The 24,453-nt window shown below is 39.7% G+C and overlaps 1 protein-coding gene across 1 annotated transcript; it reads left to right on the plus strand.

Annotated features, from left to right (window-relative positions):
• Positions 1–280: 280 nt before the first annotated feature.
• Positions 281–19,716, plus strand: LOC126637741 (uncharacterized protein F13E9.13, mitochondrial-like). The gene is made up of 7 exons (XM_050311177.1): positions 281–313; positions 412–487; positions 1,647–1,729; positions 7,321–7,501; positions 11,858–12,008; positions 13,682–13,809; positions 18,856–19,716. Exons 1-7 carry the CDS (start codon positions 305–307, stop codon positions 19,044–19,046), a joined length of 819 nt encoding a protein of 272 aa, XP_050167134.1. The 5' UTR covers positions 281–304; the 3' UTR covers positions 19,047–19,716.
• The last annotated feature ends 4,737 nt before the right edge of the window (positions 19,717–24,453 follow it).

Raw genomic sequence — 24,453 nt, forward strand, 5'->3', positions numbered from 1 at the left:
CGCGCGCCGCGCCCGGCGGGACATTTAACCGCGCGCCGGAGCGCGGGCCGCCCCCGCGCACGTGGGCCCGCGCGCGGGGACGGGCGGGCGGGGCCGCCCGCGCGCGGGAGCGGCGCGGGGCCCGCGCGCGGGCTGGAGGGGCGGGGCCGGGGCCGAACGGGGCGGGGCCAAGGGCGAGAGGGGCGAGGCAGGGGAGAAAGGGGCGGGACTAAGGGAGATAGGGGCGGGGCCGGGGCCGGAAAGGGGCGTGTCCGTGGGCGGGGCCCCGGGCGGACCCGGAAGCGGAGAGCGCGGCACGTGGGACATGTCCGGGGTGAGCGGAGCGGGGACGAGACCGGGATCCCCATCCCGATCCCAGTTCCCTTCCCGGCCTCGCTCCGCTCACACCCTCTTTCCTTCCCCTCCCCGCAGGTCCTGCGGCGGCCCGCGCTGTTCGGGCGGCTGAAGGCGGCGGTCATTGGGATGGTGCACGTGGGAGCGCTGCCAGGTAAGCGCTGGGCGGGCGGCACGGCCGGCGGGATCCGCACCCAGACCCGAACCGGGACCAGGACGGCTTCCCACTCGCCAGTGTCACCCCTTGGCCCGACTGCCGCCCCCCCGAGTAAAGCCCACGCCGCTGGGAGCCTCTTCAGCCCCTTCAGCCGCCGCCACGGGCCGCTGTGAAGTGCCCTAAGTTTGGGCATCTCCCCGTTTCAGAGGTAAAAAAAGGCAGGAGACGGATGCCCGTAAGGAGCGAGACTGAGAAAACAAAGGTTTGGTATTGGTGAGCTCAGTGTTTTAAGAAGCAGGGGTTAGGGAGCTGCACGAATGGGCATTAGGGCAGGGTATAGGTTGGATAGAGCTCCCGCAGTGGGAAGCTCAGACAGCAGGCGGGTCTGTGCCAGCCTGGCCTCCTCGTCCCCCTTTCCAGGGGCTCAGGGGGAGCGGAGCTGATCACAGCAACCTTGGCGGGCTGGCGCCCAGAGCTCACCCTGCTCCACGTTTTCCCAGAAGCACCCCCAGGCACTGTCCAGCCTTCCCCATGCTGTGGAATCTAACAAAGCCGTCAGAGGGCTCAGCACAGACCCCATCCCACACTGTCACACTGCCTGATTTAGGAGCCTAAATATCAGAAACTACTTTGGAGTTGATCTTAATGGAAACTTACGGAATTCCAGCAAAATCCATGTGCGTTCATTTCTGCCGTGGAACACGTGCTGAAGATCAGATACGATCAGCCTTGCAGATTCAAGATAGCTTTAACTGATTTTAAACTCACTGGTGTTTAGCACAGGTATTCTGCAGACCTAGAGGTCAGTCTTGCCCATAGGTTGTATTGTCCAGAGCATCACTAACGCAGACTAAACTCTAGAAAGTGCAGGAATAGCAAGCTAAGAGCAGACCTGGTGCAATAAGGGATTACAGCAGACATTCCTCAAGTTTATGAATTAGATTTAGGAGCTGAATGGTTACAGCAGATGTGCCAAGTTCAGCTAAGGAAAGAGATGTCACTAAGGTGTTACACAAGGAGACAGAGCAGCCCTTTAGCAAGTTTACCCTATGTCTCCCTATTTCAGCATGCCAATCCCTGTAGCTGTCCCACCCAAGAGCTGTCACTGTCCATGTGTTTGGTTTGTGCCCTGGAGTATGCAGAATTATTCTTGCAGGGACCCCAAGAAGTTCTCTTCCGTTGGCCCAGATCGTTGATCAAGCTTGTCGAGAGGCAGAAGCTTACAGGGATGCTGGAATTGTAAGTTTTGGTTTCCTTCTTCCTATGGCAACCATTAAACAAAACCACTTCTGCATAGCCAGTATTTTAAAATGATCCTATACTTCACCAAAAGCATTAGGGAGATGTTCAAATACACGTCTTTTATTTCAACACAGTAAGTACACCTTCCAGATTACAAAAAAAAAAATCCCATAAATTAAGAATCACTTGCACCCAAAATAGTTAAAAAAGTTTAGATTCAGGTTGTACAATTCAAGTTAAGTTGGATGACCGTCAACCTCTAAGAGTCAAGTCAATTGAAGGGGTAAGAGGAAAAAAAAACGAAAGTGGACTGCAGCATGGGTTCTTGGTGGCATTCTAGGTCTCTGGCTCTAAAATGCTTCATCCATCCAGTCTGACATGCAAGTGTATTTTTAGCTCTGTACAGCATGCTCGTTTCATGGAGTCCTGGAGGATTGCCATGGGCACAGCTGATACACTGCATCCATACCTCAGGCACCTGTAGGGTGCAGGATCACTCCACCTTTGTGTCTGTCTCAGAATGACACAGATAATCCAGGGTCTAAAAAAATAAAGCTTAGGCCCTTCTCTGCCCTCTTTAACTCTTCGGGCCCCCAGCAGCACATATGCCTCTGTTTTGCACATCCAGAAGAGGAGGCTCAAAATGCCAGTCTCAGCTAGAGGCAAGAAGAGGCAGAATTGCTGCTGAACCTTAAGTGCTATAGTAATCTTCATAGGTCAGTAGATTTTAACAGGGTGTGTGTCCTTTTGAAAGGTCAGGTATGTTTTAAACATTTCATTACACCATGTCTAGGGCTGTTGATGTGTTTTTTCTCTGACCTGCTCACAGCATTGTGAACATTTTATGGTGGTGTATAAGGTTTGAAAATGTCTTCAGTGAACAAGTAGTCACTGGTGTTTTCAGCAAAACTTCAATAACAAGCAAGTTGAAACATTTAAATGTATAAACTAGAGCGATACTTTACAGAGGGAACAAAATTGAATGCAAGAGCTTAGTCTAAATTATAAAGGCCCAGGTCAAAATGCAAGACAAGTCACACAAAGTAGGTTATGGGCAGAGCACTAATTAGGCAAGAATGCTGAGAATAGAATTGTTTTGAAAGGACAAGCACCATTGTGGTAGAATGATGTTTACATAGGTGGGCTTCGGTGCCTGTGAACCAGATAAGCACATGCAAGATGTCCACCCAGTTAGAATAATCTCTTAACTGCAAGTTGAACAGAATAAGTTTTCTTCCTTTTCATGCCAGCTGAAGGAACAGGTGTGAAATAGCTCTGTTTGCTGTACTGTCACTTTATATTTTGTTGCTACAGTATCACCATGAGGTGATTTGATCTACATCAGAAGAGTGGCAAATACTAGTCTCTGTCTTCCTGTGTCAGAGGAAGTGGTTGCACAAATAATCTATAACTCATAAAGCCATTGCCCCACATTCCACTGCCTGTTTACCCATTTCCCTTACATAATAACTACACATTGAATCCTGTAGCAGCAGGGGGAAGACACCAAGTACACCTGAAGCTGAGGGAGGCTACAGAAGCAGTCACTTCCACTGTTGGCCTTCACAAAGCTGGAGCAGCTTTAAGACAAGCTTTAAAACAGTACTAACATAAAACTTTAATTTGTCTTTTAAACTTTATCTTTTCGATGGTTGTAATAAATTCTGCAACTCTTTGAACTTAAATATATTATTAAACCTACCTGTCGGGTAGACAGATGGGGTAAATGCAGTCATTTCTCTAAACATTTGGACAAACTCAGGGCTTAAAGTTATGCTTAGTTTATTTCCTGTAAAAGCCACTATGCATTCCACAGCAATCTTCATTCTAAAGGTCTGTACAAAATAGTGTTGCAGCAATATAACAAACAAATTCTTTATTAATGCTATAAATGTCAGAGATAATCAGGAGAGCTTCTATAAGTTCAGTATAGTTGCCTAATCCTTTCTGGAATTCAATTCTTTAGTTTTTCCTAGTACTTTAAGAGAAATGCAAGTTTTCATGATAAATATTTCAAGACCTTCCCAGCTTTTACACAGAGATCACCACTCTTCCAAACTGTCCTGCTTTTGTAATGGGAATATATTTGTGTTTTTTGCTCAGTATTCCAAATGAACTGTTAAGCTGTCTGTTTTTCTTGTGGAAGAAGAGCTACAAAAACTTAAAAAAGGGTTTTTTTCCCATGGATGTTTTTACAGACAGTGTTTCCAAATGCTGCCCACAATAGCCTTTAAGAGGATACATAACCATTTGCTGCTATTAGATGTTTGCATATTGTCTTAAGTTGCTTGAATTGCTGTTAATGTGGAAAGATGAAGTATATGGTCTTGCTCACTCCACATGCATTGCACTTGGAAGTAAATCCTGGTATATTCAGAGGAAGGTGACTTGTCTGACACATTAGCAGCTTAACATAATAAATATGAAAAATTTGAGATATTAGAGCACAGTAATGAAAACAAGTGAGTGTTCAGTTAGGAAGCCATCTGTGCTCAAAATGTATACGCTTTGTACTTGTGTGTTGCTAAACAATGAAATTCCCTAGACAAGATTTTGTAAGCAGCAGAGTTTAAGAAAGACACAAAATATATATTCAAGCTAACTTTTATTAATTCCATTCAGCCTGGCTGGCACTTACTTTCTAGCCAGAAAATAGAGCATAACTTGCCTCTGATTGCACTCATAAAGATTATTTGACTACAGGTTGCTGTTTCCTAACTGTAGCTATTTCAGTAGCTGATATTAAAAACAGTTGCTAGTATATGTTTTGCATTGTTTTGTTTTTAATGAAGATTTTTAAGCCTGTTACTCTTACAACTACAGTGATAATTGGAATTCAGAATGCTAAGAATTTAATAACAGTCGAGATAGAATAAACTAGTATTCCTGTATGGAACAATATAGGTAATTTTCACTTGGATTACAGAGGAGAACATTTTGAATTACAGTAAAATAAACCAGCAGACAAACCTTCCTATGGTATCTGCAGGGGAAGATAAGATAATTACCTCTCTTAAGGCAGTGATCGGCTCTGGAGGTGAGTTTTTAAAGGCATTGTTGGGAAGCTGTGCTTAGATACAGCAATTAAATGCTCTGCAAAGGCACCTGATTTCCTTTACAAGGGGCAGGTGTCTGGGGTGGGGGAAAAGCTCTAATAGTCTCAGTACACACCTGAGCCTGTAGAATAAAGGTATGGTGTAAACTCCCCTTTCCTTCCTGCAGGACTGAGCAGGGCTGTTGAGCTTGCAGAGGTGTGTGTTGGTGTGTACAGGTCTGCAGGTAAAACCTTTCTGTTGGAGGAAGCACTGGGGTTAAAGTTGCTCTGGGGAAAAGTTACATCAGGTCTATGTTGAGTTAAAACTTGTGCAACTGTTACACCTGTTGTGGTTTATAGTGTTGTGGCTATTTTTGAGGCTTGTCTTCTGTGGTACCTGTGGGGCTGAAGTGTGTTAAGAGGTTGTTTCTGTAAGTGGAATAAAGCTAAGGAAATTTTTTCTCTATATAATCAGAGAGCTATTTAAATGACTTATTTTTTCAGTAGCTAACTGTGATACAAAGGGTACTTTGCACATATGTAGCACTTCAGAAGTAATTCAAGCTAAAAAGGAAATATATTGTTTGAGAATTACTAATAATAAGGCTATTACATATAAGCAACACTTAAGTTATCTTAATGTTGGATGGAAAAGGAACACAAAAGGTATTTGCTAGAGTGTTGTCTCATACTATCTAAATAAATTCTGCTTTAGAGGATATAATGCAGTAGCTGTTTCCATAGACTTCTAAACCATAAGTTAAGTTCCAAGAACTTTAATTTAGCATAACTGTTTTTTCCCCATTTTAATTAGCTGTCTGATAGTACAGAAGTCTGTCTTATATACATATCAATTCAGTAAACACAGAAATCTGTGGTGTTATATTTTTATATAAAATGTAAAAGAAAGCTTTGACTTAATGCCTCTGTAATTCAGCTTTCTGTATTGCAGAACATATGTTGTTCTTTTTTTAATTAAACAAAACAGACTATGCAAAAGAACATAGTCTATCGGATGGTACCAAAAGAATAACACATTATTAAAGTACTACCAAAAATATTCAGTGTAATTGTGGATCTTCAGGCCATAGGAAGAGACAGTTGCTGAAAAGTGAAGATAGGAAGTTTGAGGCAGAAGAGAGAAATTTTGGAATCCTCCCATATGCCTGCATTATGAGCTGGAACTCAATCAGATACTTGTTATGCATAATACTATGGCTAGGCTTTTTAATAATTTATTAAATTAATTCATTAATGTATCTATTGGAATAATTGGCTTTATGCAAATCCTGAGCTATGAAAGCAGTAGCAACTCACAGAAAGCTCACTTTCACTGTGGAATTTCTGTGGAATTCTGCCAGCCCATCCTCTTGCTTTTTTGACTGCTGTGTGGCTCTTTGGGAGCTGAATGTTGGAAGTCCCATTCCCAGTCACCTTTCTTCACATGTGTCCTGTTGAGGTTGATTCTTGTCTGCCTGAAAGCCTGATTCTTCTGTTTTGCAGATCCTAGCTCCCCAAAATGTTGTTTTCTCTTCTGGTTCAGTTACAATATCTTTGAAACATAAAGCTCTCATTTTAAAGGATTAAGATGTGTAATAAGATTCCAAAGAGCAGAATTTATTTTCTATGTGTGCAGTTAGTTTGTCTGTTAAACTTTTTGAATTTTTGGAATTAAGCTCATGAGAAGTGTCTAGTTGCTTTTAATATTCTTACTGTGAATGCAAAATATCAGGCCTGGAATATGTTTCAAGGCTATACTTTTACTTTTGTTATTAGTCCTGGACAAAATTATGTATGATTTGTTGTTGAAAACTTTCTGATATACAATGATTGTAAAAGTGCATGGTACCAAGTAATATACAGAGGTTTTCAATAAATTGCATAAATTGTATTAGCAGAGTATTTTATCATCACTCCACTGTTTGCTAAGAGTATGTCTATGTGGAAGGAAAGGTCTAATAGATAATAAATAGCAATATCTTCCTTCCAGTAATTCTGAATATGGAATGGGACAAATATCAATAGTTAGTACTATGGTACTAGGCACACTACAAATATGAACAACAAACAAAAAATTCCTTTATTTATCCAAAATAACAGTTATTTTCTGACATTAATTGAATTGAAAATTGCCATGATTATCTCCAAATCCTCTGTTATCCAAATATACTCAATATCCTGTATTCCCCTTGGATAACTGAAATTTGACTTTACACTATTTTTAATGAAGTATAAGATTTAACTCATTTGCCCATAGTTCGCATTTTAGGATGGATCAAAGGAAACCAAATTGATGAATGCATAATTAAACCTACATTTATTTCTCCTCGTGATTTCCCTGCGAATACCACGCTGTTGATGAAAGCACTTTTCTAAGTGGTTGTGCGCATCAAATGCATCAACACAATTTACTGCAGATAATCCTGCCTTTGAAGGAAAACCTTTAAACCTGTGTGTCTCTTCATACAAAACAGGGTGAGGGTAAACTAGCCACGTGTTTTAAGTTCCTCTTCTTGCACGGTGTAATCATATTTTTATATAACGATCTCCACAGGATGGCTTGATTGTGGAAAACATGCACGACCTCCCGTACACGGTGTGCCCTGGGCCAGAAGTCACTGCAGCAATGACAGTGGTTGGTGCTGCAGTGAGGCAGAGCTGTCCCCACCTCCCAGTGGGTGTCCAGGTCCTGAGTGCTGCAAACCACCAGGCAATAGCAGTGGCTCTGGCTGCAGGTAAATAGAAATGACTCATCAGTTATTACTGTTGTTTGCCATGGCATTTACTCTCCGCAAATTGAGCATTGTGCTAACATAGATACCATGAAAAATGAGACATGAAAAGCTCACTGTACCCTGAAAAAACAGAAATTAGATTTTTGAGAAAGATGCCTGCTTGATTGTAATAGATGATACTTGTGTGTTGCTTCAGTTGGAGGCAGCTGAAAATCCCAAGGCCGCTGCAGCAGCTTTCTAGGTGAAACTTGTCTAAATGTAATGATTAGTATAAACCTACTGATGTCTAAAAGCCACCTTTGGTGTAACTCTATTTACTTCAGTTTAATTGTATTTGAGGATCGAGTTAACCCACTGTGGTTAAGCATCCTGTTTCAGCATCTAATTATGTGTTGTTGCTACTACTGTTATCCATTAAAACTGAGTTCTCATTGTCTCTTTTTAATGAACGGATGGAACGAGGCTTTTTATATAATAACAAAAAATGAGTGTTCAGATAGCCAAACTACTTAAATTGCATTTAGGGGAATTAAATATAAATTACTCTATCTTTATTGCATGAATCCTAGACTTGCTAACCTTTCTGCTCCTACTGCTTACCAAAGTAATTTTACATCATGGAACGTTACATATGAAAAACTAAACATGGGAGTTGGCTTAATGTGGAAAGCTTGTACTTCCTAAATTCATAAATTGAGGGTTAATGCACAGTTTTTGCCCAAATTGCATATGTGATTGCAGTAAGGTTGCACATTTTTGAGTCTAAAAATTTTATAGAGCCAGGCAGAAGATGCTGGTATTAACTGAAAACCACACTTCAGGTAAAATAATAACCTCTCTGCAGTAGCAGTTTTAGTTATGCCAAATATATTCTGAAAGGTTTAAATTCTTGTTAGTAGAAGTGTTTTGGTCTCAGATTTGTTTTGTGTGCTTTAAAATTGGAAGTTGCCACTTTCAAAGCTACTTGACAAACTGATAAAACCTGGTTTTTATTGCTGCAGCAGAACCTATATGAAAATTTAAAATAAAAATGCTAACAGAATCCAGTTTGTTTTTAGAGATTGCATTCGTGTGGGATACTTGAGGGACAGAGGTGTTTGCAAAAATATTACACACCTTATTTTTGAAAGCAGTGGTCAGATTGTTAATGAGTTATGCATCCTTTGAGGAGCAAAAATCATCACTAAATAAGGGATATAGTGTGGGAACAATATATTTCTCTTCTCAGCAATTATTAATGAGGGAGAGAATTCCTGGAGGGCTTGGGTTTTGCTCAGCTCTACTACTGTTCTGCACTATTTGCTCTGTAACTGGAGAACACCAGCCAGGAAGGGCCTGTGTTTAATGCATTTCATTGCACTACTCTAAAAATGATTGCCTCAAGTTCACTGAACAGGAAAGCAAAAAAAAAAAAAAAAAATTCCCTTTAAGCAAAATCATAGTAAAGTGAGTGCTACTTTGTAGGCAGAAAATCTCTGAGTAGTTTTACTGTAGCAACTTAGTAGTGACTTTAATGTCAATACAATTTTAATAGGTAGATATTAATAAAGCAAGTCCTGGGTGCTTTCACTACAGAAATAACTTGCTAAAGGTATTTTAGCTAAAAAGCATGTGTAGCATCTTCTACTATGACTCCTATCCACTCATTTCATTTTCCCTGTGGAAATTCCTATATTTGGTAGAAATAACCACCCTGAAGAGAATCACACAGGGAATTTATAAATGGTCTCTAGGAGAAGGTAATGATTTATTTTGTAAAGGGCAGGGGAAAATCAGCAGGTTTACAGTGTGACTAGGAGCTCAACTTCAGCAACATGTGGTTATGCTAATAAATGTGTTGTGGGTAGCCAAATAGTAACAGATGAAATTACTGAATTTTCCCAGCAGCTTGGCAAGGTATTGGATAGATCTGAAAACAACAGTAATAAATCAGGGGATGAGGCATCTGAGGAGGTCAAGATTTTCTTTTTTCATTTAATTTGGTTGTTTAGGGAACATTTATTTAGTCAATTAGGCATTCAAGGGTGGAATGCCAGAAAAATTGTTTTTGTGCTGGGTGCTTCAGCAAAGGTATGGGGCAATGGTAGGAAAAGAGTGGGGGACTCACTTTTGAGAAAAAGTTCGAGTTCCTTGAGCAGGCCTTGCTGTGGCTGGTTACTTGATTCCATGTTCTTAATATAATGTTAAAGTTCTGCTTATTAGGTTTCATCGGAGACTTCTTGTTCTTGTTATCTAGTGAGACTACAAAATGTTTTGTTCCCATATAAGTCAGAAATGGGACTGCCTAGTAACTATTCAGCAGCTATTACTTTTCAACTTGCCAAATGTGAAAGTAAGCAGTAGTATCATTCTCACAACTTTATGAGCGTAAAAATGAATTCATTAGTGGAATCTGATTATGGCTTCATAAAACAGAAGGATAATGATATGGTGCTTGCACCTATTACACGTGGTTAAAATTGGTATTTTCGTGGCCTCCAAAAACCCGGATCGGGAGTGCAGCCTTGTTAAACTGAGTGCTATACTAATGTTCAGCAAAAAGTCTTAAATTACTACATTAAGGAAACACAAACCAAGTGTCAACAAACATGTAAGCGGTGACCTTAATTAATGAGATTACTCAATGAATAGCTCCTGTCCTGAGTTAAACACTGATTGCTGTGAAAGTGTAACATGTCTCTAGACCCATCAATAGTCTTATGGTTAGAGAAATAATTTTTCTTATTTAACTCTGAATTGTTCTGTAAGCTTGGGTGTTGTAATAGAACCTCGAGGTTTTGTTCCCAGATGCAGAAGTCTCAATCAGGATGTTTGCAGTGTGTTTATTTACCTGATGTCAACAAACACCTGTAGCTGTACTTGTGGCATGCTCCTGTCTTTGGTTCCTGAGAATATTCCATGCTTTTCAACCGCTAATCTCGAGGCACAGGACAGCTTGCATTTCATTTGGCATCCATCTGTGATGTTTCTTGTTAGCTGGAGTCTGTGTTGCTAAGCAATACAGGCTCTTCTCCATCAGGCATAAGCTTCTGTTTCTGCAACTTCAGGGCTTTGGGAATGAAACTGAAATTTTAAAATAAACAGGCACCTTGTCATTTGGTAAATAAATTTTCGAGATCATTTCTGTTTGTATCTGAAATGTGTTAAGGTGATGCCTCTGTTGCCTAAGCAGTTCTCTGGTGGGTGGGACTGCATTCCCGATGCCTGCTTCCACATGCATTGCTTTCCTTGGTATGATGTCAGCTCTAATTAAATGTGCAGCTGATTCCAAAGCTGGAGCAGCAGTAGAGCTTCAGAAGAGCCCTCTAAAGCAATGGAATACCAGCAAAACTGCACAAGATGAGTGCAGAACTTCTGTGCAGATGTTAAGTGATGGGTGAAATAAACTTCAGGGCTCTGAAAGACTTGGGAGAAGAGGGGAGTACAATGAGGGAGTCAGGATTCATCTTGTGCCTCACAACTTTGGCTTATTACATTATGGTCCAAGGCTCCAGCATTATAACAGATATTTCAAGGCTGTATAGGGGTCCCTGATAATCAATGAATGGCCTGTGTGAAGTAATTCCTATTCATAATCCTCCTCTTAAATATGTATCCCACAAAACCTTCCTAGTGTAAAACATTATTGAATATGATGGAACCTGTGTTGCAGAGATGGTAGAATTGATGGTCAGAGTAAGTTTGGAGTACAGTGGAAAATGTTTCACTCTTCCCAAACCTTATCTTTTTGCGCCTTTGGCACAGCTCTACAAGTAATTTATTGATGTGGTGCTGTGTAGAAAACATACTACCCTCAGATGGAGTCATCTGGGTTGTATTTCAGGCTGTGTTTTCATGCCTAATTTCCTAAAGAAAGATGACAATGCTATTCCTCTGTGTCTGTGTCCTTGATGGGTTTTGACCTGATGGCCAACTTGAGGCACATTTAACAGGGGAAGAGATGTTGGGAAAGAATTTCTGGAAAAAGGGAAGAGATGCAAGCTAATGACCCTTTTTGGAGAGAGAAAACAGGTTATTAGGACAAAGGAGCTGTGTTTTGACCTACCTGCTCCTCTGTCAGCATGTGCAGCTGCCTCTTCTGAGCCACACAAGAACAAACTGAGGGGTGAAAAAGAAGGGAACCACAGGGATAGGGAGAAAACTGGTGTGCTCTGTGGGAGAGATCAGACCTGTTAGATGGAAAAGAGGTCAGAATATGCGTGAAAAGAAAGCATGTAAAACTTAAATCTGTGGAAAAGCGATGTTAGTTAGTCCTAGAACATATGAAAGAACTTGTGTTGGGATTAAGGTAGATTTTGTTTGGGTTTAGTATTTCTGTTTCCCAGTCTTTAAAATACTGCTTTTTATTGTTTGCAGGTCTTGATTTTATCCGGGCTGAAGGGTTTGTGTTTTCTCATGTGGCTGATGAAGGGATTATAAATGCCTGTGCAGGTGACCTGCTACGATACAGAAAACAAGTTGGAGCAGAGAACATTCAGATTTTTGCTGATATTAAAAAGAAACATAGGTAAATATAAGCAATATCTTTTTGTAAATATGAATATAATCATGATTTTATATTTTTCCCCAGTTTCTGATTAGTGCAGATTTAGTGTTGGGACCATTAATGATATAGGGAGTTTATTATGTAAGCAAGGTCTTGCAGTGCTGTTGAGGAATAGATTTAGAGATAAATTTGCACGTCTAAGTTGCTGGTTGCTCTATCTGTGAAGTTTGTAGATTTTTAACAATTAGCATTTAAAAATGCAGATTGTAAAAGTCTTGCATCTTGTATTAGGTGAGATTTGTGTATATGCCTATTATATGTAAAGAAATTTTGTTTCTGGAGGTTATGTATCTAAGGTTATTTTTTAGTCATGTAAGCAGTTGCCATATAAAAGCATCCAAATCATAACATTTTAGCATTTTGAAAATCTTTCTTCTCTTTCCTGCCAATAATACTGATTTCTTCTACTTAAATCAGTGCTGTCTACATACAGGTTATGTTCTATGATTATCAAACAGAAGAAACTTAGGACAAACAAATCCAGTTTCTTTTCTGCTGCTACTTTATCTTACCTGTCACATGGTACGTTCAGCAATTTAGATGTCACTCTTTGGTTTTTTTTTTTCCCCAGAAGAACTGCTCAAGTGCTATGTATTATACATGCTAAATAACCTAATTAAAATGTTTGTATGTAGTATGTGAATAATCATGAGAATAGCCAAGTCTGGAAGATCTTAAATATATAATAAGCAAGTAATAAATTTCAAAATAGAAAGTAAACAATGCAGTGTGGTCAAATTAAGCTTTTCAGGTACTTTCAGAGTGTTTTCTTTCTAATAATTTTTGATATATATAAATAAAATACATTTCACTAGTCTTTTCTGGAAAATAAATTGATTGCATCATATCACTTTTTAACCCTCTAATAACCCTCTCCCAAGTGTTGTCCATGCAGACTGATCCATGAGGGGGTTGGAGCCTTCACCACTCAGCAGTGCAACCTGTTGGCCATAGCTTTTGTTTTCTATTTAGATGGAAATACAGAATCAACAGTCAGATGTTGAACCAGCAATGGTTGGAATTCCTTCCAAGTTTAGGACTGTTTAAATTAATAGCTGCTATTGCTATAGGTTTCAAAGTGTGTCACCCATGCATCAAAGCCTGCTGTTGAACAGCTGGGTTGCAGGTAATTGATGCTTGTAATTGCTGTGTAAGATGATTCCTGTGATTATATCACAGGTAATAACTATACTTTCAGTTAGTTGGACTTGTGCAATGACGTGGAGGCTGTTGATTCTGTTCTAGGCAGCAGGATCTGATTTATGAATGAACATCCACAGCTCCCACTTGAAGTCAGAGAGCTCTGTGTGCTCAACATTTCTGAAACACAGGTGCTCGACGTGTAAGCAGCCGTCTCAATTGACACTTGGTGGCTCACACTCAGCAATCACTCTTTAGAGACAGGAGACCTGGAGCAACAGGTCCATCAGTTCTGCTTCCCTGATGGAAGTGGTTGTTGAGATTGATCTTTAACTCCTGCTTGGATTGCGATGTTACTTCCCGATTCAAACCAGAACACTCGCCGTCCCTCGCAAAGCCTGCCTTGGGTTGTTCTGGCAGAGGAAACACAGTCTAGATTGCAGGATGTGGGTAACAAATGTGTGCTGACAGTAACCAGGGTCCTGCTGTTGCAGTGCCCACGCCCTGACGGCCGATGTCGGCGTGGCCCAGACGGCCCAGGCTGCCCAGCTCTTCCTGGCCGATGGGGTGGTGCTGACCGGCACAGCCACGGCACTGCCTGCGGACCCCTGCGAGCTGCAAGGTGAGGGATGTCACACAAGGCTTGCCCAGCAGGCACTGAACTCTGCATTCATGTAGAAATCCATATATTCACTTTACGGGGACATCTGTACATTCCTTAAAGTGGGGGCAGGTGGGGAAGAGGAAAGAAAAGAAACTCTTCACTGTGGGGTTTGGTTTTACACAGTTTGAGGTGCTGTTCAATTCAGGTTGGCTATGGTATGTTTCTAAACAGCGGTTTGGCAGGACAAAAACGACAGTTATTTCAAGCTTTTGTATGATGCTGAAGCTTAAATGACCAAAAAAAAAAATTCTCTGTTTAATTCCTAAAGAGTCCTAATATAAGAAAAACTGCTTTAGTAGGAATCTAACTAACTATGAATCTTTCCATTGAAGAGTTCAGCATTCTTACCTTTCACAGTGAAAATGAAAGTCCTGCAAGGAAAGAGGCATTTTGATGAGGCAGCATTCCAAGCAGTAATACCAGAGAAAGTATGGCTTGGAAGATTTTCAGAAAGAACACAAGTTCATTGGTAGATAGGAAGATATTAACATCAAAATAATTTTTAAGTGGTGTGGACTTCTTATCAGGAGAGGCTCATTTGACCTCTGAGTTCTGACCTTTGCAGGAGTGCTATGATTCTTCATATTTTTATATTGGCATAAGTTTGGGCTGTCTTCATGAAACTGTATTGCTCCCATGCTAGAATTAAAGTTCCATCATGGGGACATTTAATTTTCATCACTAATTTTAATTTAGGTTAATGGCTTGAATTTGAATGTCTCACTACGTAAAGTAGAATGTGTATTTTTAAGGTTTTACTCTTTCTGACATGCTTTAACATAGGGAGTTTTCGAATTCCAGTGCAGTGTATTGTATTCAACTTTTGTTAACAGATCAGTGTGAAAAATGTACTTTACTTGCTGCAGATAACCTGGACCTCAAGCATCTTTTTAAATAACATGAAATCATTCAGTGTTTTCAGGGTTTAATATCTGTTATACATGCTTAAAAGCATTTAAAATGAATGTTGATACATTGAACAGGTGTCGATGAAAGCTAAGCATCCTTTAGAGACTGCAAAATTTCCTTAATCTAGAGCTCCAGACCTGTCTGCAGTTAATGTATTAATGCAGATTAAACCATTTAAAAAAAAAAATATTTGATAAGTCTTTGGGCAAAATCCTAGGTTAAATTCTGCTCTCACATATGCATGTGCAACCTCCACTGATTTTCTGCATCAGAGCAAAACCTGATCTGCAGGCCCAGAGATTTTTTTGTCACAGGACTTTCAACCAGACAGTACCATGGCTTCTGCTTTTCTTTCATGTGAACAAACATGTCAGTCTCTGTCTTGTTCTCCTTCTGGGTCCAAAGAACAAAATGAATCAGAGTTGGCAGCTGTAATGAAGTACACATTAATTTTGTGTTTGGATTTGTGTTATGAAAGCAGGAGTCTGCAGATCATGGGTTTATTTTACTTAGATCACAGCATTTTGGATGTTAGCAGGCCCTCTCATGAGAAGGATGTTGTCTTAAAACTGTTAAGAGAATAACTTAAAAATCAATATTCCACAGTATAAGGAAATGACAAATTAGGCATATCTATGTCAGGAGATTCTTAAAAGGGATCAGATCTACATGCTACAAAGTTGGTGTTGATGTGAGTGAAATTTTGCGTTTCACGAATTTATGCAGCCCTGGAAGTGCTGTATTACAGTGATACACACAATTGGGCACCTTTCATCACACTGCAAAGCATCTCTTGAAAGCAGAACCGAGAGACAGATGAGATTTTTGTCATGTCTTTTTTTCAGCTTTGTTGTGCAGTAATACAGAAGTGGTTTTGCCTTTGTGTCTTTGTGTGGAATTGACTGATTTGTGATGGGCTGTGGGAAGTGAGTGTTTCCCTGTCAAGACAGAGAACTGTGCTTGTACTTTGTGTTGCTCCCTTCTCATAGGCAGCTTCCAGCACCTCTCCTTGCAGAGGCTGGCAAGCTTTGCTTCAGGGCTGCTTGGGCACACCAGGGCACCCGTGGTCGATGGAGTACGAGGTCTGAAAACCAGACTTCAGGTTGTTAAGGAGCAAGAATTATAGCTGAGCATTTTAAATTGCAATTCATTAACAAACCATCTTTTCATTTAAGAGCTTGTAGAAGTTTGTTCCAGTTTTTTGCCTTGTGGAATGTTCTTTGGTTGGAGTGTGTGAATCTACCAGATTTTTTCCCTTGGATGTAACTGCTGCAATACCTGCTTTGCATTCAGTCTGTATTTTAAGTGACCAAAGCTTTGTGTAATGACTGCTCAGTTAATCTCTTTGCACAAAGCAAAGTGCCTCAGCTGAGTAACCAGTGGAAAACAGGTACATAATGAAATCCAACAGCTGGCTGTGACTGTCACCTCCTTAATTATTGTTCATAAAAGGGGCATCAAGACTGATTCACCCTCTCATCTTTTGATGGTCAAAATAGAGGCTGCTGCCTTTGTGGTACCCTCAGAGATAAACAGGAGACGTGAGTGATCAGTACTTTTTCTGAGCCCTAGATTTAATGGCAGAGAACAAGTCCTTTGAATTAAAAACCAAAAATGTGTTACAGTGGAGCATTACCATAAACATAGTGTTGTGTATGGTACAGTGATCACTGCAATGAAAAAGCTGTTAAAGAAGAGTAGTCGAGCAAGTTATTGGCACTGTGGTGCTTATTTTTACGCCGCTCTTCGTCATTGTTTTCAAGCTATGAGCATTTGGCCTTTATTTCACGAAACTTGTGCATACCATAGTTCAAATGCTTTCATTGTGCTTTGCAACCAAGCACTATTTCATTGGATTTTATTAAAGACCTGTCTGCAGCTGTGCTGCCACAAGAAAGAGCACAGTGCCCTCTAGTTACAGCCCATCGAAACAGAGAACCATGAGAGTTGTGTAAACTTCAGTCTTGTTACTGTAACATCACAGAATTGTCTCCTTTTTCTCGCTGTGTCAAACAAAGAAAAAAAATGAGAAAAAGAACAGCCAAGAAAGCTGAGAGATTTAAAGCAAAGCTCTGTGTTTAGAGACATTTTGACAGTGACTGAACATTGCCATATGAAAGCACATCTCACTGCTGTTGCTTTATTTTCTTTTACAGGTTAGAATTTGTATTAACACAGCCAATAGACAAAGCACCTTCTACTAATCAACTTTAGGCTTGATGTGCTTGGAAAGGACTTAAAAGTAGCATCTGTAGCATTCCTAATGAGGTAACACAGTCTCACTGCACACTGAGCACTCCCTTTGCCGTTCTTCACGTTGTCAGTCCGAATAAATCTCCAGCACAGGAGATGTGTGTGGACTCCATGTGTCATGTGTGGATCACAGCAGCAGTTGGATACCTTGCTACTTCAGAAAGCTTTGGGGTGTTTTAGAGTTTCAGATCAGTCTCAGGGTTTTTCTCTTTGCCTGGTAGGGCTGAGCTATTGCCTCAGACCCGTGTGAATATGCTCTATTTAATTATTTGGCTCCTCATTTTTCCTGCTGATGTGAAATAATTATGAATCCACTACCTGCTAATGTGCCTTATGCACTTGTCATAAAAACAAATATTGACTTGAAGCCCAATTCCTCTGGGGATACACTGGAGTACTGCTGCACAAATCTCTGGTCAGTTGTAGCACCTTAATTTTGCATTGGTATCAGTATAAATCAGATAAGATATTTCTAAGAGCGTACAGATATTATACCAAAAAAAAAACAACTGATTTTTCCAGAAGAGGATATCAGTAATCATGCTATAAATAACTAAAAATGAACTGTTGCTGTAAGCAGAATGACTAAGAGTATCAAATATGCATAGAAATAACTAAAGTTTCAATCATATAAGCATGATCCATGTGATCTGGTTTACATTTTCAGGAAGGGCTTTGTGGAATGGTTTCATTTTTATGTAAAAATGTTTTTAAGAAGGGGTTTTTGTTCCTAGATGGAAAAATGGTAGTGCATGTGACCTAAAAAGAGATTCAAGAGCATTTTAATTGATCCCCTTTCTTCAGTGAAGTAGGAAGGTGGTAAATAATTACTCTTCCCTGAAGCATAATTAATAAGTTAGGCTTCTGATGAAACTTCATTTAAGCAGTGTTTTGAAGCAGACTTTTATTTGTTGCATATGTGCTTTCCCCTAGTTACCTCAAGCTATAACCACCTTACATCAGATAATCACCAATTAAGCCAATTTATATGTTTTTTAAAGGTCAGAAATAATGCCTCACAACGTTTCTCTAAGGCATGGAGCATCCAGCCCTATGAGTGACTCTCTTAAGATGGTCAGTTTGAAATGGGAGGATGAGAGGGATGCTTGAACTGGCCTTCCCTCCCCTCAGGCTAGTACTGACCCAAGTTCTGCAGCAAAGACTGTAATAACATTTCAGTTATCTATGGGGAGCCTTTCCATGCTCAAAACAACCATCCCTTTTTGGTTTTATTCCCAAAGATGTGAACTCTGGTAACTGAGCCATGGAGCAGTCTCTGCACAGTCAGGTCTGTGAGAACACACACATTTCACAGTGAACGTGCTCACCAGGGCCATGGGCTGAGATCCACCCCTGTGCTGACAGATGAAGTGGATCTATAATATTTTGAGCCTCTTTTCTTGCTATTTCTCCTATTGGGGCTAGGTAAAAGGTCAGATGATTAAATAACACTGCATATAGGAAAAATAAGTGGCTTTTTTGTTCTATGACATTTCTAGTAGTGATAAAGACCACTTCTCTTACTAGCTTTTGATTTCTGGAACACAGTTTGGAGCTATCACTAATGTCTGTATGATCACAACTGTTTTTCATACAAGCAAATATATAAAGTGTTTCATAGAACATAATGTAAAAAGTGAGATTTTTTTTTTTTCTTAACAGCTGTTTACAGCTAAAGGTGTTTTTTCTAGACAACTTGTTTCATTCTGTAGTAAAGTAATAAATACTGTGATCATGAATTTCTTGATAGCTTTTTTGTTGAAAAACTAGGCAAATTAAAGTCTTTATCAATTGAGTTTCAAAGACAGGGTTTAACCCTAATTTTGGTTTTCTTCTCTTCAGAGGTTAAGCAAGCTGTGAAGATTCCTGTGCTGATTGGGTCTGGAGTGACTCTGGAGAATGTAGGGGATTACTTGGATGCAAATGCTCTAATAATTGGTTCGTATTTCAAGAAAGAAGGTTATTGGGCAAATGCTGTTGATCCTGACCGAGTAAAGAAATTTATGGAGCACATAAGTCCACTGAGGGAATGAGCTTGTCAGTAAACAGTATTTGCTTGTGTGTGTGTGCAGTATGGTACATTGTACAGAGTTAAAGCACAAATGTGTGGCTGGATGGAGAATGACATCAAATAAAAATGCACATCTCCATAACTAGCTGGGAAACACAGTGACACTTGGCAGTGAACTGGTGCTCTGATGTTTGTTCCTAGGCAGCACATTTCTGGGGTGCTCAAAGCCATCATCCATTCAAACCCAATCCTGAAGGCTTGTGTGATATATCCTCTCCTATAACTGAAATTCTTATGGAGTTTTAGAATTTATAGTAAATATTCATCACAGGCAAGCTAAGTTCTGTTTTGCCTTTAAGTACAATAGGATGCCCTAAGTTTACTGCTAAAAGTATTGTAAATTGGACAAGTTAATTAGCCTTTCAGTTTCCCTTATGTAAAATGATAATAGTACCTACATCACACAGGAGCTGTAAGACATAGCAAATGAATGGATGTACAGCACTTTCATCTCTTCAAATGAAGGGCTCTTTTAAAGTTCAAGATCATTATTTTTTCATTAGAATTGTGCATTTATTACAAAAATGAAGTGATTGTATGACACACAAAAGTTTAAGATAATTGGGATATTGATTTACTTACAATGCTTATTAGAGAATAAATGTAAATATTTAATTACACTTGAAGTGGAGTTGGAATTTAGTCAAAATGTTTTTGCAAAAATTGGAAATTTTAATAAAGCTTTAATATTTTTCAGCAAGTGCCTCCAGCTTTGTACCTCTCCAGACTAGTATTAGTGATATTAAAAACTGCCAGGTTCCTTCCAATACATGAGATATAAATATGATAGAAACCTTTCTGCCAAAGCTGATGGTTAAACACAGATTTTCATTTTTCCTGTAAAATATAGAGGAAAAATATTAGTCTCACTCTCATAGGGAGAGATGTTGTAAGAGATTCCTCTTGAATTTGATCTTTTATCTCCAAGGAAGAGTCAAAGAACCCAAGGAATACCTGTTATGTCATGGCTGTATAAAATGTGGGCAAATGTTTTCATTCCTTGGGACTGGGAGTGAAGTTTGTCCTCTGGGATCTCTCTCTCTTTCTTTTTTGTCTGTGCATGAAGCTTCTGCTGATGTTAATGGAAGTTATATTGCAAGTAACAAAGCAAGTGTACAAACAGGTTTTTGTGTCAGCAGAGTGCCCATGCTGCTCTGAACAAAAGATACGTCCCCTCCTTCCAAAGGCAAGAAGATTTTCAAGAATTCTAGTTTTGTTTACGTCATGGTGATTCTAGAACACCACAGTTTGAGACTGCCTTCCCAGGTTTCTGTTTTCTGGGCTAGTCAGTCTCCCCCACAACTCCCAGCAAAAGCAATGAAATGTCTTTCATGTCTTGACCTGCTGGAACAGAGATTCTTTCGAGCCTGTGACAACCATGGCTTTTCTCCCTTTTCCTCCTAAATACACTGACAGTTTCAATGCATAGAAATCCTTTCAGGTGCCTGGTTATTGTGGCTGACACTGTTTTGTTGAAGTCCACATTTACACAGCCATTTTAATCTGGTCCCAAGCACTTGTCCTCACCATTCCTCTGGTGCCAGCAGGAGCACTCCTGTGGCCTTGTGGGGCTCAGGAATCTCATTCTAGCTGAAACCTTTCCCAGTCTTGTTCCAGCCACGCTTGTGGGAGTGGTGGGTGGAGAATTTAGGTCATCTTCCCCGTTCCTTGCATCTGCAACTCTTAACTCCAGGCTACTGGTGCAAAATTATTTAAGGATCACGAAGATGCCTTCTGAATCTGTCTTACACACATTCATTCAGCCACAGCTTATTTACCAAGTAATGCATTGATCCAGTTTAGTCTTTAAAGCCTTAGCCTAAGTAATAAGTGCCATCTTATGCCCTCTATTATGAAAAACACGACATTAAAAAAAAAAATAGATACCAGTAATATCACTGTGCTTAAATAAGTAAATGTGTTTGATCTTTGTGCATTTAGGACTGTTTTCAGGCCTTTCACAAGCTGTATAGTTTTCCATACATCATTGCACAGAAGATTTAATGAAGGTTGTCCCAGCAGGTACGTACTCATACAATTGTTGCCAATTTTGAAAGTTACTTTCAGTAAACCTGTAAGCTGGAAAGGCTGACATGCAAGCAATGAGCACTTGCCAGCCATAAGAGAGTAAAAATCTTTAAGTAGTCAGCTGAAAACAACTGATACACTGCTTGTTCAGTGATGATAGTTGTTTTCAGAGAAACTGGTGACTTGTCAAAAGTCACATTCATCACTGTGAGTGGGAAAAATGTGTTACCTGCATGGTTTTTGAACTGGTTTCCACTTATTCCTAAAAACTCAGAAGTGCTTGAAACTCAAATGGATTTTCACCTGAATAAATCCACTGAGGGTAAGTGAGAACTTCTTCAGTGCTGTATGCAGGGGGTAAAGGCAGTAATGTCATGTGCAGCAGTTGTTTAAGGCAGAGGCCCTAATGAGTTCGTGTAATACTCATAACATGCAATCAGTGCTGTAGACAGCACTTTCACTGTGTAATACTTGTGGAAGGAGGCCATAATTTGGGTCTGTATTGGTACATATGAATGGCAAGTGCAGAATTTAGGGAACAGAAGTAAAGGAAAGCTGATTTTAAAGCCTGAAAATGTGACTGATCGCCAGCTCTACATCATTTTTTGTGCCAAAAGTGTTTGTCTAGCAGCATAAAGCATCTGCTTGCCTGTTTCACACAGATGCTGTAAGTAGAATTTGACCTTTTGTTCAGAAAGTGTTTGAATATTTAACGTGAAAATATTAAGTTATCAGAAAGCCTGTCTCTTTTGGGAAGACTGCTCAATTTTTATACAGCCCAAGTTGTTAAAGTACTTTGGAGCATGAACAACTTCAGAGCAGAACAAAGCAGGCAGTGCTAATGTGTAGAAACTCCAGAAGTAAATAACAGCTGTTCAAGAAGACTTCTATTAAATATGTATTAATTAACTTGAAGTGCATCACTTAAATATGTGAAGAGATTATCTTGTGTTAATTTACATTAAAACACACAGCACTTGTTAGCCTCATTACACTATCCTAAGTATAGCCTAAGCTATCACCTCATCTTACATTGAGCGTTCTGTTGGGTGTTGATTACTTTCAATTTGCCCTTTTAAAATGTCAGATAGTAGCCTCCATTTCTTGTTGGATCTCTTCTTTCTCTCAGATTTTGCTCTTGCATGGTTACCATTCTTACTTCTGTCTGTTCTGTGCTGAGCAGAAAGAAAAACAACAATAGATTGTGAAAATACAACAGTAATTGCCCACCCAAACGTCACATGTGGTTCCTGCTGTTATCTTATGATCCCAACAGAGAGAACATAAGTGTCCATTTGTGTAGCAAAATGACTTTGCATGAAGATTTGGTATCACCTTTAGAACAGCAAAGATACCTAGTACAGTGGGGTCTCCTTAGTGAAATTACAGGTAAATAAAACTCACTGGTAATAATAGACTTTGTAGTCTAAATCAATGTATAAATCTTCATAAACTCTAATTCCATCCATAACACTTGGAATATTTTTATCTGTACTTAATATGACAAATGGGTTTTTACCTGTTCTGGTGCTGAAAATATATAAACTTGTAAGATTTATGGGTAATTTTCAGAGATTTTCTTAAGTGCCATTTTGGCAACTTACCCAGCTTCTAGGGTGTTCTTTCATCCCACTGTTTTGACTCTGCAGATTCCCTAATTACAACTTAGAGTCCAGTTCTTGTTTGCTGCACCTATTCCAATGCACTGCTCACTGTGGGGAGACTGGGGAATGTAAAGGACTTGAGGGCAAGTCCTGGCAGAGCAGGAAGGGCAAAGGAAACCAAAATATTTGGCTTTAGCAGTCTTGAAGTCCATAACAGGTTACCCCATTTCATGGCTCTCCTGAGAGAAGTGAATGGGGATGTTTGCTGTAGTTTCAGGTTGTTTGCAGCCTCTTCAGCTAAGACTTTCCAAGATCATCCCTGCTGTTGTGTGCTTAGGGAGATCCTTTTTTCTAAGCGAAAGCTGTGATGTTTTGCAGGATAATTATGGCAGTATGGGAGGTGATACCTGTAGAAAAATCTAGACTTGGAATTCTCAGCTCTGTGGATCAAGAGCAGATTTAGATGTATATATCTTTAAAAAGACACCTTTAAAGATCACTTACTACCTGTGCCTTTGCCCTAATGGTGTTTGCTGTGCTGAGGAACAGAACTGGCCTTGGCTTTTTTGTTGCACATTAACAGTGCTTGTCTCTGTGACTTTAAGGACATATTTTTCAGAAAGGGTGGAGAACTGGGCTGAGATATTCTTGTTCTGGGCTGCAATGCCATGGTGTGTAGTAGAATTTGACCACCCTTTTGGTAAAGATGTTTTTTGTAATATCCAACCTGAACCTCCCCTGGTGCAGCCGAACTAAAAGTAAGGCCAGATGGTTTCTAGTGAAATCTCAAGAGTAGTAGATGCTTTTTCACCCTAATTTTTAAATGCACAGATAATTTTCAGGAGAAAAAAGTCTTTCTTTCGATGCAAACAGGAAAGCCTTTCACATGAGGCAGAAGGGTTGCAATTCACAACATAATCTGTTTCTTTGCTTACAGTTTCGATCTTTAGAAGTAGTAGAGCTAAGGAGAGCCTAAGATGTTCCTTGTTAAACACTTAAGGATAGGAAAAGATGTGTGAAGGTAATTATCTTGATTAAAAAATTTGTTCATCTTATAGCAGGTATTTTTCAAGGTGTCAAGAAGGGATTTGCTGATTTGGGCTGAAACTGCTACTCCCTATCTATATTTAACTCCTGTCCTTCCCGTCACTGTCAGATTTTCATTGTTTCACAAAGTAAATTCAGTGTCAGCAAATGTTAGTGTTTCACAGTTTCTTTTTTCAAAGGACTTCACTCTTTTTTAAATGAATGGGACAGAGATGCTGCTAGGTGCATGGATTACTGGGTTATTGAATGTTTTGTTTATTAAAATGCAATTTTTGCTTCTGTTCTACCTATGCAAAGGGAAATGGAAAATCCATTATAGGGAGTAAGAGCTGATGAATTGGTGGGCACTTAGGACCTTTTTATTACTTAGTGAACGACATGAAGTGTAAAAGTGTAAGTTAAGTGTACAAGAAACTTTGCATATCTAAATGTGCCAAATCTGATATGAAAACAACTGTTCAGGGTAGTAGTTTAAACTCAGAATGGTTTGACTTGTGCCACAGTCACCCTATTAGATGTGCCATGTCATGCTGCTGTCAGAAAGAGGTCACAGAACGGAGGACACTGAAATCCAATTTCATACAAATGTAGGAGGAATCCCAAATTCAGCAGTAAACAAGGATGAAAAGGAAGGCAGCGCAGTAAAGGCAAGAAAAGATGCTTAAGTTTCCTGCAGTTCCTGCCTCATTG

This window comes from Myiozetetes cayanensis, unplaced genomic scaffold (genome assembly GCF_022539395.1).
Source record: "Myiozetetes cayanensis isolate MyiCay16 unplaced genomic scaffold, myiCay2020 scf16, whole genome shotgun sequence".
NCBI classification, from domain to species: domain Eukaryota; kingdom Metazoa; phylum Chordata; class Aves; order Passeriformes; family Tyrannidae; genus Myiozetetes; species Myiozetetes cayanensis.

What these genes read in the sequence shown, in the direction of transcription:
- LOC126637741 (XM_050311177.1), top strand. An exon ending in GCACGTGGGAGCGCTGCCAG is followed by an intron (nt 488 to 1,646) that starts GTAAGCGCTGGG and finishes TTATTCTTGCAG; the next exon opens with GGACCCCAAGAAGTTCTCTT. An exon ending in GATATTAAAAAGAAACATAG is followed by an intron (nt 12,009 to 13,681) that starts GTAAATATAAGC and finishes CTGCTGTTGCAG; the next exon opens with TGCCCACGCCCTGACGGCCG.